At 50.9% G+C, this 13,404-nt stretch overlaps 1 protein-coding gene across 4 annotated transcripts; it reads left to right on the forward strand.

Moving 5' to 3' along the window:
• Window positions 1-546: 546 nt before the first annotated feature.
• Window positions 547-13,016, forward strand: LOC101871436 (zinc finger protein 501-like). 4 transcript variants are annotated; one of them, XM_034063274.1, is made up of 4 exons: window positions 547-603; window positions 9,162-9,266; window positions 9,653-9,868; window positions 10,522-13,016. In XM_034063274.1, the coding sequence occupies exon 4, from the start codon at window positions 10,611-10,613 to the stop codon at window positions 11,955-11,957; it is 1,347 nt and encodes a 448-aa protein (XP_033919165.1). In that variant the 5' UTR covers window positions 547-603; window positions 9,162-9,266; window positions 9,653-9,868; window positions 10,522-10,610; the 3' UTR covers window positions 11,958-13,016. The 4 variants fall into 4 exon arrangements, with proteins under 4 accessions (XP_033919165.1, XP_033919163.1, XP_033919164.1 ...); XM_034063272.1 differs by having other exon boundaries at window positions 9,723-9,868; XM_034063273.1 differs by having other exon boundaries at window positions 9,723-9,868; window positions 10,525-13,016.
• Window positions 13,017-13,404: the final 388 nt, after the last annotated feature.

The following is a 13,404-nucleotide window of genomic DNA, read 5'->3' on the forward strand; positions in this document are numbered from 1 at the left end:
AAACAGCCCAGCAAAAGATGCTGCAGTGATGAGCAGTGCCAGCATCTCAGAAACCCTTAGGCACAGTAGCAGGGTGAAGCCTCCACTCACCTTAAATAAACTGTGCCCAAGGAGGAAAATACCATCCTGTCACTGAGAGCTGGAGACAGACAGCAGCTCTTGGCTTTGGCTGTAGCATTGGTGCTTCACTATGTGCCAGGGCTTGCACTGTAAAACACAGCCAGCGCTTGGAAACGCGGACAAGGAGCACTGAAAACTGATGCTGTGCAGCGCCCTGGAGCTTGTGTCTTCTTGTTGAGCATCGCACACCTGTGCTGCGACCCTTGCTCTTCCAGCACAGGGATGCCAGGGCTGACCCGCCAGGCCGCACCGACGGTCTCTGCTCCCCGCCTCCTTCCCGGGGGCGGCCCTGCGCGGAGCACGGGCCCTGCCCGCAGACCCGCGGCTCACACAGGGGTTAACACCAGCGAGCGGAGCCGAGCGGAGGGCGCCGCACCGCCCCTCGCACAGCGGCCCCGCAGCGCCGCCCCCCGCCTCCCCTGGGTCCCGCTGCCGCCTCGGCCGCAGCTCCGGTCCCGGCCGGCCGCCGCGCACATGGCCCCGGTAAGTCCGCCGGGGGGAGCGCGGCTCCTCCGCAACAAAAGCGGGGCGGCGCCGGGCCGGGCGAGCCGAGTCCCCCGAAGTAACGGGCCGGCAGCGCGGGGCTGTGCTGAGGCGGCCGCCGCGGGGCTGGGGAGCGGTGTGACATTGCCGAGGGGCCGGGCACCCCGCGGGGCTGCGGCGCTGGGCGGGCAGGTGGCGAGCACCGCGGCCGGGAGGTGCGCAGCGGGCGGGCAGGGCCGGTGAGGAGCCGGCGGTCACGGCAGGGATGCGCGGCCCTTCGCGGCCTTCAGACCCCGCGGCTCCGGTGAGAGGGCGGCCCAGAGGCCGCGGCCGGGGCCGTTGTGTCGTGGGCGGCCCGGCCGGAGCTACCTGGCTAAGGAATCTCTAGCGTTTGGGTCGCTGAGATCAAATCTGGCAACCCCATGAGTGTGGCAGCCCCACGGGTGCACAGAGCCACACGGGGCGATGCGCACCAGGACCCGATGGCGACCGAGGCTGCTGCAACGGGTGCCCCCGCGGTGCCCGGCTGCATGGGATGGGAGAGCTGTCATTGCCCGGGCAGCAAGAGGATGCGAAGCCCTGGTGTCCCAGAAGGGGATGTAACAGGTTTGGGTGGTTTCTAGGGTCAGAGCAGCCTGTGCTCTATTAGGGATCTCACCCAGTGGGGTCCAACCCTTGGGATTCTGTGATTCTGTGTGATCCTGTGACTATGGGCAGCCCTCCACAAAAGCAAAAGAGCACTCTTGTTCAAAGGCTTGCACATTTCCCATGTGTGATCCACCTTCAGCTTTGGGAAAGATTCCCAGGACAAATGGAGGACCTGTCATTTTAACATCATCTCCTAAGGAGGTCTTCTTCTAAGGACTTCCTTCAATAGATAGAGACAGAACCTGTATTTCACTCTGCTTTGTGTCACTTAGGCAGTGTGGAGGGAACAGACATCCCTAACTCTCACTTTAAGGGGAGCAGACATCCCTGACCCCCAGTGTTAAGGGGACAAACATCTGTGACCTTCCCTGCAGGGATGTGCTTGGTGTGGTGCATCCATAAGGAGGGCTGCCTTAGTCCCCTTTCTCCTCGTAGCCCTCAGTGGAATAGATTTCAGGAAGGCCAGTGGGAGGAAGAGTGAACGGGGGATTCTCACTTTAACTGTGGTCTTCTGAAAGCCAAAACCAACCACTGGAGTTTAGAATAAGTCTGAGGTAGCTCTAAACTCATTCAGTGGAGATTCAGGAAACTGGAGCTGGTTCTTGCCGAGTTCCCGCTCTGCTTTTAACAGCAAGTGCTGGCTTTGGATGGCTTCACATGGGTTTGCATACAGCTATGTCCAGCGTTCATAAAAGGAACAGCAGTTTGGTCTGAATTTCCATAGATTAGTCTCTGGTTTTCTAAGAGAGACAAGAGGAGGTTCTTAATATGAGCATTTATCCTGTGTATTTCATAGCGTCATTTCAGAAGCTGCTGACAACCCTCTGCAACAAAGGCCTTCCTGCACTTAGAGAGCACCCCATGTGTATATATGTATGTATATTCACACACATGCTTCCAAAGAAGATTCTTCCCTTAATGCTTCTGAGCATGAACACTGATACTTGATGAAGAGTGGCCAGCATTCTTCTGTAACATTCACTGAATGACACAACAAACCCCATCTCTCTGCCCAGGACATGGTGACACAACCCCAAGCAGGAAAAATGGATTATTTTGCCATCATGCCTTGTTCAAGAACAGCCATCTCCCAAATTGAACTACAGCAAGTGAACAGTTTTTGTAAGAGAGGACACTATCTCTTCTATACAGTTATTTCCAAGAAGATAACATCTTTCTCTTTGAATGCTGAGCAATACCATTTCACATACTTGGGGCTCCCACACTTTTGGCCTGGGGAAGCACTGTTGACCTTGATGATGCTGCCTTCTCTTGTTTCCATGTTCCCGTAAGTCCCCTCTCAGACAGTGTATCTGTTTCTATACCGTGTAGCAGAGCATCAATGGCTGATCCTCCTCGGCTGCTCACTTCTCTCTTCTGTGCCTTTTATCAGTGCTGGTTGCCTGCTGAGACACTCTTACATTGTTCAGGGCCACCAGCAGCTTCCAGGCAGCATCCTGCAACTCTTCCTCCGGCACTGCTATCCCCATGACCAGCAACTGAAGTCTCTGCAGTGAACTCTGCACTTTGGTATCTTGTAGCCTCAGGAGGAGATCCTGCATGTCAGTAGTGGGCAGCTGTCCTTGCTGCTGCCCACTGGCTCTCACCTCTGTGGCATGTGGGTCAGAAGGATTCAGTTGCATGTGTTTCGACTGTGGCATGCCCACAGGTAAGGAAGTGGGGATCTTCCTTGTTGGGGCTGGAGCCCTGACAACTACTTCCTTAGCAGGGCTGGAGCGGCTTGGCTGGGTGGCTGTGGGATGTAAGGGGAGAGGGGGGGGCGGTACTGAAGATGCTGGACAACACGGCATCAGTGCTCATGTCATTGAAGGCACTTGTGCTGTCCAGCTTGCCTTTGCTGTCTCCTGGGCACGCAATCCTCTGTGGAAGAGAAAACACTCCCATGTAGCAGCAGTGGGCTTCAGGAGCAGGCAGCAGACAACCCCCTGTTCTGTGGGGTTAGCACTCACTGCACAGTCCCATCTTTCCCACTCCTACAAAGATGAGCCCAACAAAGGAAAGAAACCTTTGCTCCTTTCTTTGTCAAGTCTCCCCATAAGTGTCTCCTTGTGACTTCCAGTTGTCTTTACTTTCCTTCTCTTCTAGGCTGCATGAATCAGCCTTTCTCGTGCAGTAACCTAGATAGATAGTCTCAACTAGGTTGGGAATGAGAGATGGAGCTAAGGGCTGAACCTCAAAGGTTCATTTTCTTGAAGAATACCTTCTTCAACGTCTAAGAGACAACAAAGGTTGGTAAGTGGCTGCAGGTGCCATCTGTGTAAGCTAGTCAGCTTGGTGTGAGTGCCCCTGGAAGGTGGGCTGCCATGGCTCTCTTGGATCTTCCCTGTATTTTAGCCTTCCTCCTGTTTTCCCGCTTCCTTATTTCCAGAGCACCCCCTTTTGCCTGTTGCTTGCCCAGAGCACACCACAGTCTTCAGGAAACAGCTAAATAACTCACCTTAATGAAGTACTTTTCCTTAGTGCAGCGATAAAAAGAAAAGGTGCAGAAGTCAGGAAAGATAGGATTTTTTGGCAGTTCAGAGCATATGGGCCCTAGAAAGAGGCAAATAAAGACACAAACTCAGCTATAAACTCCAGTGCTGGGGTCCCACCAGCCCTCAGTAATAACCTCACTGTGAAACGACATCACTCCATGAAAAGCCCCATGGCCATGTGGGTGCCTCCCTGAACCCAGGTTCACCACTTCTTGGTTATTTTCATGACCCTAGGCTAGTCCTAAGGACATGTAGATGCAATCAAGTGTGAGAGAGGATGCTCACAAGCAGATGTCTTCTCACTGCAGGATTGCTATCCAGCCTTTTCGCCCACCAGCTCTTGAGTCTCCATCTCTTCTAGTGGTCAGCTCAGAGCTGGCCATGGGGGATGCCCACCCATCCATCTGCCTGCCCTTGGGAGTCACGGTTGTCTTTACCCTGAGGGATGACTCCGTGGTTTTCATACTCATCCAGCCTCTGGACCAGGGGGTACTGGCAGCCGTACAGCATGCGAAGCAGGCAGGCACTGTTGGCACGGCCTGCTGTCTGGAGGAACCTGAAGAACTGGCTGTACTCCTCATCGGAGAGTGGTGTTCCAGGCTGCTGTGCCTTCCCGCCATGGGGGCTGGAATTGAAGCCCAGACCCAAGAGCACTGGTGAAAAATAAAATGTAGGGAGTCACAGGAAATGCAAACCATGGCACACTCAGAGGAACTGGAGAGCTGAACCCAGATCTCTTGTTGCCTTCTCTAGGTGCAGGATCCAACAAATGGGAAATGCAGTAAATGCAGTAAGGCTCAAGATGGGAGGTCTAGACCTTGGGGAAGACCTTCTTTGCCCATGTTGAAAGCAGTGTAGTATTTGGTGGCAGTACGTGGCTGAAGTACCTTCACCAAAGCTCTAGAGATTCAAATCTTGAATTGGGAAAAATGTCTTGTTAATCATGGCTGGAACTGGGAATGTAGCTCTGTTGTCAGCGTGGAGCAAGGGAACTGTTTCTTATCAAGATTTCAGCCTCTGCAAATTCTCTTCCTCCACATAACTGTGTTCAAACCCCTTGAGTGAATGGTACATGCTCCAGTGGATGTGTGTGTGCCCTTGCAATGGTCCAAACATTCACTGAACCCTTATGCAAAACTTAAAGCCAGTTCTTCCCTGTGAAGAACATTATGAAAGCTCATGAAATCAAACTTTTGGGGGTTAGATGCGCACAAAAATAGATGTTTCATGTACAATCTTAATTTCTTCTCCCCTTGCATATGCTTTTTATACGTTCTTTAAGTAGACAGCAACCTACTCTTCCTTCCTAAGGACTTTGTAGCTCCCTCAGTGTAGAGACTGCACCTGGTCTGTGAGGGAGTTGCCTTCCCAGGTTAAACACTTACTATATTCAGGACATCTGCCTCATTTCCCACAAATTGGAAGATATACGGAAGAATGAGTCAGGAAGATGCTGCAAGGGTAGTTTTGTGGATACTCTTCGAAGAAGCAGGTTTTATTCCTGGCTACACCACAGAGGCTCCTGTGTGATGCTAGGCAAGTACCAGGTTTCGTAGTGTGTTATTAATGGCATTTTCCTTACCTTGTGGGTTGCTGTTTATAGGAATGCTGAGCTCTCTTGCTGTTTTGGAGTCTGCATGTGGTGTATTTTGAATGGCAAGTAAGTGCTACATTAGCATATGTATTCTGAGAAGCCAGGGCTGAGATAGCTCAAACTGAGATTCTAAAAGTAGCAGATGTTTTTGACTTTAATTCCTCTCTGCCCTCATTTAGCCATTTGCAAAATCACTAGAAACCAATTAATAGCTGTAAAGCTCTAAAACATAGAGTCTGTAAGAAGTTAATGAGGAAATGAGTCATCCTGTCTACAGCAGAATTCAAATGGGATCAAGTAAATAAATCTGAGTCAAACACTGACTGATAAGGGTGACACAACATACTGAATAGCTGCTCATTAGAAAGGCAGTGTCCATCCAAGAGATTAAAGAAGCCAAAACCCATGTAAAAACATTGAAGCTAGGTAACTAAAGAGCTGGGTCACCATGCCCATGCCCAGGGGGAAGAAATCTAACAGCGCCAAGCGAGTGTGATTCAGGCATGCTCAAAGTTTGACTTTGCAACCTCTGTAATGTTCTCTTAGCATAGGACATTGGGGTTCTTTTTGGTTAAAAACTAACTTAAAAGCTCCCTCATGGCCAATATCTTATTAACAGCTATGCCAACTTATTAACACCTATGTGTCTGTAGATGCAGCAGGACCAAAGAAAAGCATATAACCTTTCCCCCCAAGAGGACAGCAGGGGTTATTGAGCACTCAGTGAGGCAGCTGGAGAGAAGAACACCACCCTTTGCCAGGTGACTATGTGTGGGTTTGCAGAAAGCAGGGGAATGAGTAGACTGGGGGATAGTGGACCCCTCCAGGGTCACCTGCCAGGATGTGGCCAGAGCAGCCTGGCCTTTCTGTCCATTTCTTCCAGCTATATCCTCTTCTATTTGTCTTTAGTCAAGGTCCTCCCTCAGACCTCTTTTCTCCTGCCACTTCACCTGGACAGCTCTTCCCTTCTGGCCTTGCAAGTCACATCTGCATCTGTGCCTCTGTGTTCATGTCTGGTTTACCCACCCAGCTGTCCCCATCATCACACCCCCAATCTCCACCTCTGCTCCAGCCTCAACCCACTACATCCAGCTCCGAGTCCTCCTCCCTGGCTCTTGGTCACTCTCTGGCCCTCCTTGACAAATAAAATATTAGCTCCAGTCAGTGAAGACTGGCAAAGTTGTAATCTTTTTGCACCTGAGGCGTTCAGGGGTGCTCCTGTCTTTTCCTCTTGCCCTCAAATTGCTAAACCTGAGGAGCGATGGGGAGGTGTAAAGAGCAGCTGGTTTGGTTGCTGTTCCTCACAGCCTGGCTTGAAAGAGAGATGTGTCCTACTCACCAAACAAAACCAGACAAGCCCGTGTGGCCGACATCACACCGTGAGCAATGCCTGTAACAGCTTGGACACACTATGCTGACAGAGGTGTCTCATGCTTTGCCCTCCTGCCTGTGTCCTCGTCCTGCCACACCGGGTTCACCAGCAGCAGTGGAATGTCTGGTGGCGTCACAGACACCTCAGTTCCAACTGTTCCTCCTGCCCATGCCCCCTCCGCCTCCCCTGCTGCCCTGCTGCTGGGTCTGTGCCCTACCTGGTGCTGGGTTTTGTGCTGGGGAAGGCAGCAGGGGACCCAGTCTGCTGAATGAGGCTGAGTTCGGACCCAGGCCACCTCCTGCCACAGTGGGGTCTGCCCTCCTCGCTGTGACACCAGGTCCGAACTCAGAGAAAGCCTTCCCAGAGTATGTTTGGTTTTCTCAGGTTGATGTCCACTGCAGCTTTCTGTTCTCCATGCCCCTCCTGCCTCCCAGGCTTGTGGTCTTAGTTGTGGCTCTCCCATCCCCGGCCAGCTGTGTCTTTCATGGGGCAGCCCCTTTGGGGCCTTATGTCTGTCTGTCATCACAGGACCTTGGTGTGGCCCATTGTCTCCCCATGCTACAGGTTCTTGTTCCTCATTCAGCCTCATAAGACTGGGCTATCAGTCAGGACACTATCTGGGGACTTGGCTTTATCCAAAGTTCTGGAGACTGGCACTTTGTCCCTGTCTGGTGCTTGGTGGTGCTTCAGGTTTCCCATATTGTTTAGGGACAGATCTTTACCACCCATTGCACAATGTGCTTTTCTGCCATATCTCACAACCTGCCTGGCTCTGCACATCATCAGCTGTCTCTTACATCCATTGTCTGCTTTCTGTAGGTGCTCCCCCACCATTTTAGGGCGCCTGTTTTGACTACATGCTCACCTTGAACAACAACAGGGACTGAACCAAAAGGACATTTCTCTCCTTCTAAAATCAGGAGGATGGTTCAGCAGGGTCACAGCGGCACTGCCTCATAGGCAGATGGGGCTTGTACAGAGAGGGAAACCTCGGCTTCCCTGCCTTTTACCTGGGATCAAAACTTGCAGTGGCTGCCTACTGCTGGAAGGATTGGAAACACTCTCTCCTCAGGAGGGAATACCCACTGAATCCACTGTGGAGTAGGCAGCAGGGAGCAGGAAGGATGTGACTCCAGGCTGAGGCAGAGCTAACAGGATGTCAGCTCTCCTTGTGATTAGGGGGCTTCTTTTATCATGATGGCATTGTATAGGTGAGGAAATCTTCCCTCTGTCCTTGAGAGGGTCTGGCAGCTGATGTCTATTGTGGTACCCTCCTCTGGTAAACCACTGAGCATCCAGTTCAGTTTTTCCCATTTTGAAAGCAAAAGATGCTGGTTTACATTTCTTTTTCATTTCTACTGATGAACACCTGGTCATCAGTAATTTTACTTACTTCTAGTGGCATGGTGGGCATCCACATGACCAGAAAGGTGAAACTCCATGGCAGAGCTGGCATTTCCATGTGCAGGTTTTAGCATTTTCTTTCTTTAACCTGTACAGTTCTAGGATATCACTGAGTACTCATCATCATGAAATGTCTCTAAACAAATGCCACTGCACAAATATAGTGCTGAAGCTAAATGGGTGACCTAATTTTCTCTCCCACAAACCCCACTCCCACGCAGCACACTTCTGCTCTGAACAGAGATCCTTGACAAGTGGGATTGTGTGTTGGCTGTCAGAACTGGCCAGACTAAATCATCTCGGTGCTCATGCACAGGTGTGTGTGACTGCTTTCCTGCTCGCTGCCAGCCCTGTAAACTCCGTCTGGAACAAGACAGCCAAATTGCCATTTTTCTGTAGCACAGGGCAGGACGTCCTGCCTTTGGACTGCTCCTGTCGGTAATATGTGAGCAGACCAAAGTATCTTCTCTCACCCAAACCTGTGTGTGCCTGGCTGAGCCACTGAGAGCAACCAGGCAAAATACTCCTTGGGTAAAGGCAGTAGACTGTCTGCATCCAGACAGGCACAGAGAGCAGCCCAGTTGTGAAGCTGGCATTTTCCCTCTACCAGAACTGCTGAACTGCATTAAACACATTATGTTCTTACTTGGTTCACTAGGAAGAAAGAAGATGGAGGGCAAGGGGTTTGAGGGATTGATGTTTTTCTTACATCAAACTCAGTAGGATGCATTTTTGGTCTTAAGGTGCAGCAGGAGGAACATTGTGACACTTGTGAGAAGGCAGCAAGCTGGCAGGCAGCTCTCTGCAGTGTGTGTAGTTGACCCTGGCTTTGCTACATGAGCTGGCCCTGGTTATTGGACCTGAACAGCAGTGTCATGGTGTGCATGGCAGGACAAACAGTGACCCTGACTCATGTTCCTGGGTGTCATTTTCCTCTGGTCTAGGTTGCTTTTGTCTCCTAAATACTTATTCTCCTGTAATCTCACTCTACAGCACTGCTATTGCAATTGGTATTTATTACATCTGCTTTCTTTCCTCTGATCAGGATCTGCAGTCACTGTTGGTTTAAACCTCCTGGGTGGTGTGAAGAGAAACAGCTTTGTGGCCAAAAGCAGCAGAACACCAAGAGAGCAGAGAGTTTGCTTCCCAGGTGAGAATTGAACAGAGCATGTCTGGGAAGGGGAGAGAAGAGCTGCGTGCTGAAAATTTGGTGTGTGTTGTGCTGCTGCATGCCACGCACTCATCCTGCCTCCTCTGCTCCTGTACTGTAGAGATTCTGCTTTCAGGAGGCAAGGTATGATAAAAATGAAACACGCTCTTGGGGTATCTAATATCTTTTCAAAAAGACCCTATCCAAATGAAGTTAAATCCTGTGTACTTTCAGCAAAGACCTTACTCAGAAAGCACAGCTAACCAAAGTGTGGCTTTTTTTCCTTTCACACTGACAATGTTTCTGATGTTGTACTGGTTTTCTGCCTTGAGGTGCATGCCTCGGGCCAGTGCTGTACCTTTATTTGTACTGCAAATGTTTTTCAGCCCTGAGGGTTGTAAACAAAACTTTGGGAATCAGTATAACCAGTGCGGTGGTGTCTTCCAAAATCTGCAGATCACCTGAAGCCAGACCTGAGGGGTTTATCTTTGCTGCATTCACCTCGTATTCTGACCTTCCACACATAAGAGGATGATGTTAACTCTGTAAGCAGTTCCATCCAGCTAATCGCCTTACCTCATGCTCCAGCATCCATTTCTGAGGTGTGTTCTCCTTATAACTAATAAAAAAATCAGAAAGCTCTGAATGTTTCAGTCTAATGGTTTATTTCCGTGCTTGATTAATAAAACAGTTTATCTTTCCACTCGCCTATCTCTTCTGTAGATAAAATCTATGTACAATTTGCTGCAGAATATGTAGCACTTTCTTTTTAAGGAAAAGGGCTATGACTGGAAAGAAGAAAGAAAATAGTCTACTTGGTAGGGGTGGATGCTCCTGTGGTGTTGGCTGCTTCCTTCCCTGATTAAGCATGGGAATGCTGGAAGAAGAGCAGTGATTCATAGGCAACAGGAAGAGAAGCAGCTACAGTAGGTGTTGTTGAGGAGAGCAGCGATGACGTTCCTCTCACCTTGCTAGACATGGGAACTGTGAGGACAAGCATGTGATAGGTTTTGTCCTTTAGGGCTGTAACTTTTTGAGAGAGGACCCTTTTTGTGACCTGTGCAACAGCAGCTGCCCATCCTCGGGTCACATTCCCCTCCCATGTTCAGTCTCCGTGTCCTCTCTCTGCCTGGAGCAGATACTGAGGTGCTGGCTCCTTTGCTGTTAGCTAATGGTAGCTGATGTGCTGCAGTTGCCTTGTTTTGACTTCTCCCTCAGAGAAGGGGGGGTATTCATTGCTAGTTCCTCTGTTCAGCAGGTGACAGGACCACGGGCGACACACAGAAGGGCAAGATTCATCAGGGAAGTGCTGTGAGAGCTGGACTGCATCTGTTCCCCTCCAGAATGCTCAAAGGAGATAAACTCCAGGATGCTGATCAAAGACATGACTGCAAGCAGGAGCTGGAGATAGAAAGTGAGGTGGAGACATCTTATGGAGAGAGGCAGAGAATGGTAACTCCCTGTGGGATGGAAGTCTGGGAGTGCGACAACAGTGGTAGAGCTCACATGAGCAAGGTTATCCTTGCTGGTGACAAGCCAGACCCACCCATTTGTGGGAACGGCACCATCTGGATTCAGCAGATGGGAGAGAAAACCTACGAGTGTCCCGAGTGCGGGAAGAGCTTCAGCCGGAGCTCATACCTGAGCCAGCACCAGAGGATCCACTTGGCAGAGAAACCCTTCAGCTGCTCCGAATGTGGGAAGAGCTTCACCCGCAACTCGGACCTGATTAAACACCAGCGGATCCACACTGGTGAGAAGCCCTACCAGTGCAGTGAGTGTGAGAAGACCTTCAGCCAGAGGTCCAATGTAATCAGGCACCAGCGGACCCACACAGGAGAGAGACACTACCAGTGCAATGAATGTGGGAAGAGCTTCAGCCAGAACTCACACCTCATTGTCCACCAGCGGAGCCACAAGGGTGAGAAACCCTTTAATTGCCCACGGTGCGAGAAAAGCTTCAGCGATCGCTCCTCCCTGATCATACACCGGAGAGTCCACACTGGAGAGAAGCCCCACAAGTGCCAGGAATGCGGGAAGCATTTCCGGGACAGCTCGGCCATCATTCGGCATCAGAGGATCCACACGGGAGAAAAACCATATGAGTGCACCGAGTGTGGAAAAGCCTTCCGGCAGAGCTCCTCGCTGGTGACCCACATGCGAACACACACAGGTGAGAAGCCCTACAAGTGCCCCGTGTGTGGGAAGGGCTTTAGCCAGAGCTCAGCGCTCACCACTCATCGCCGGATCCACGGTGGGGCAGCCTTGCCCATATACCATGGTAGGCTGCTGCCCAACCCCTACCAGTGCACTGAGTGCGGCCGGAGGTGCAGCGACCACTCCACCCTGACCAAGCACCAGAGCACGCATGCCGAGGAGCGGCCCTACATCTGTGTGGAGTGCGGGGACAGCTTCCGATGGAGCTCGGCTCTCAACGTGCACCTGAGGATCCACCGTGGGGAGAGACCATACAAGTGTGAGGAGTGCGGAAAAGCGTTCAGGCACAGCTCAGCCCTCGGTGCCCACCTGAGGATCCATGCAGGAGCCAAGCCCTACGAGTGTGGTGAGTGTGGGAAAAGCTTCCGGAAAAGCTCAACACTTAAAGTGCATTTGACGATCCACACAGCCAAGAAACCTTATAAATGTATGCTGGGTAGGAGAATGCTCACTTCCAGCTCACTTCTGCCATAGGGCTGCAGTGCATGTTCAGAGCGGGAAACAAAAGCACCTGGAAAAGGTGGGTGATGAGACCCACGTTGGGAAGAGACTGACTGGAGGCATGGTGACTGGCGTCAGGCCTGGCTGCTTACCCCAGCGGCACAAAACCCATTAGGAGGTTTGGAAGCAGGGAGTCAGTCGTAAGAGTCAAGTGCTGGTTTAGGAAGAGTGCAGAGAGCCTAAGGAATGGGCACCAGCTTCTGGGTAAATTGGGACCAGTGAATATATGGTAGAATAACAACTGGGAGAATCAGGCTTGTAAAATAACTTTACAATTAAGGTGAAGATCAAAATACAAAGTCCCAGGCTAGTTTTGACTCAAAACTTTAGCTTGTTAGGCACTGTGGTAGTCTTAGGAACTCTTTTTATTACCTTCCCTTACTTTTCATGAATGTAGTAAGTTAACCCAGTGTTTGACAAGGCATTTCCAAATCTTTTGAGTCTGAGACTTTGGAGCTGAACTTCAGTCTGTTTGTCTTTTCTAATTCTTTTTCCAAATCTTAGACAGGACAGTGAATTCCTACCTCTGCACGCAAAGCCTGAGTGACACAATAGCTGAGCAACACAAAACTGTCATGGCTTTCCCCACGAAACAGGGATGTGCAAGCACTTCCAGTTGGAATGCTGCCCTTCACTAGTCTGTGGCAGCTTCTCCTAAATTTGCCCTTGGTGGTCTGGAGCACCTTCCAGCTTGCAGTATCGATGAAACATGGGCAAAAGTGTGGCCTTACCTTATTTAACCAAAAGAAATAGCCTCCCCTCCGATACCTTAGTGTGAACTGGTGCACAATGAGTTCTTACTGGTAGTCCAGAGACTGTTGGCAGTTTTGTAGTCTTTTGTATGATACTCTTCAGCTCAATATCATTGGTAAAGTATTAGCATATAAAGCTCATCATTATGAGTTAGGAATTACTGTATTTGCATTTTTTTGCTATGTTAATGGCTGTATATTACATAAACTTCCCCTGTATCAGTATGTTTTATTACTAGCTACATGTTTCTACCCTAAATAAAACCTTTCTTTCCCTCTGTATAATCGTTTTCTGTCCTTGCGTACAACGGGTGTGAGCTTACAAAGAGAGATCTGCCCCACACCGATTCTGGTGTGCCGAGGGGCTCCACACGGGCACCCTCACCAGAGCGGGCAGGGGCTCAGCCTTGGCTTTCCTCTGGCGGAAGCCCACGAGCAGGACAGCAGCGGCAGGGCAGGACTGACGATGGGCAGGAACCAGGCGTTAGTAAAGGCAGAATCACCCAGTGTCTCGGAGCAGGAGCCACGGCCTGGCAAAGCCCGACAGCCCCCCCATCCCTCCCGGCATCCACCTCCCCCAGCCCAGCTCCCGCCGCCCCGCCCATCCCAGGGATAAGGGCGGCCCTTCCGCCCCGCTCCCGCCGCCACCGGGCATTACGGGAAGGGGG

The sequence above is a fragment of the Melopsittacus undulatus genome, chromosome 5 (assembly GCF_012275295.1).
Source record: "Melopsittacus undulatus isolate bMelUnd1 chromosome 5, bMelUnd1.mat.Z, whole genome shotgun sequence".
Lineage (NCBI taxonomy): Eukaryota > Metazoa > Chordata > Aves > Psittaciformes > Psittaculidae > Melopsittacus > Melopsittacus undulatus.

Excerpts from the sequence above, each read along its gene's own strand:
- LOC101871436 (XM_034063274.1), top strand. The coding sequence starts at position 10,611 with ATGCTCAAAGGAGATAAACTCCAGGATGCTGATCAAAGACATGACTGC.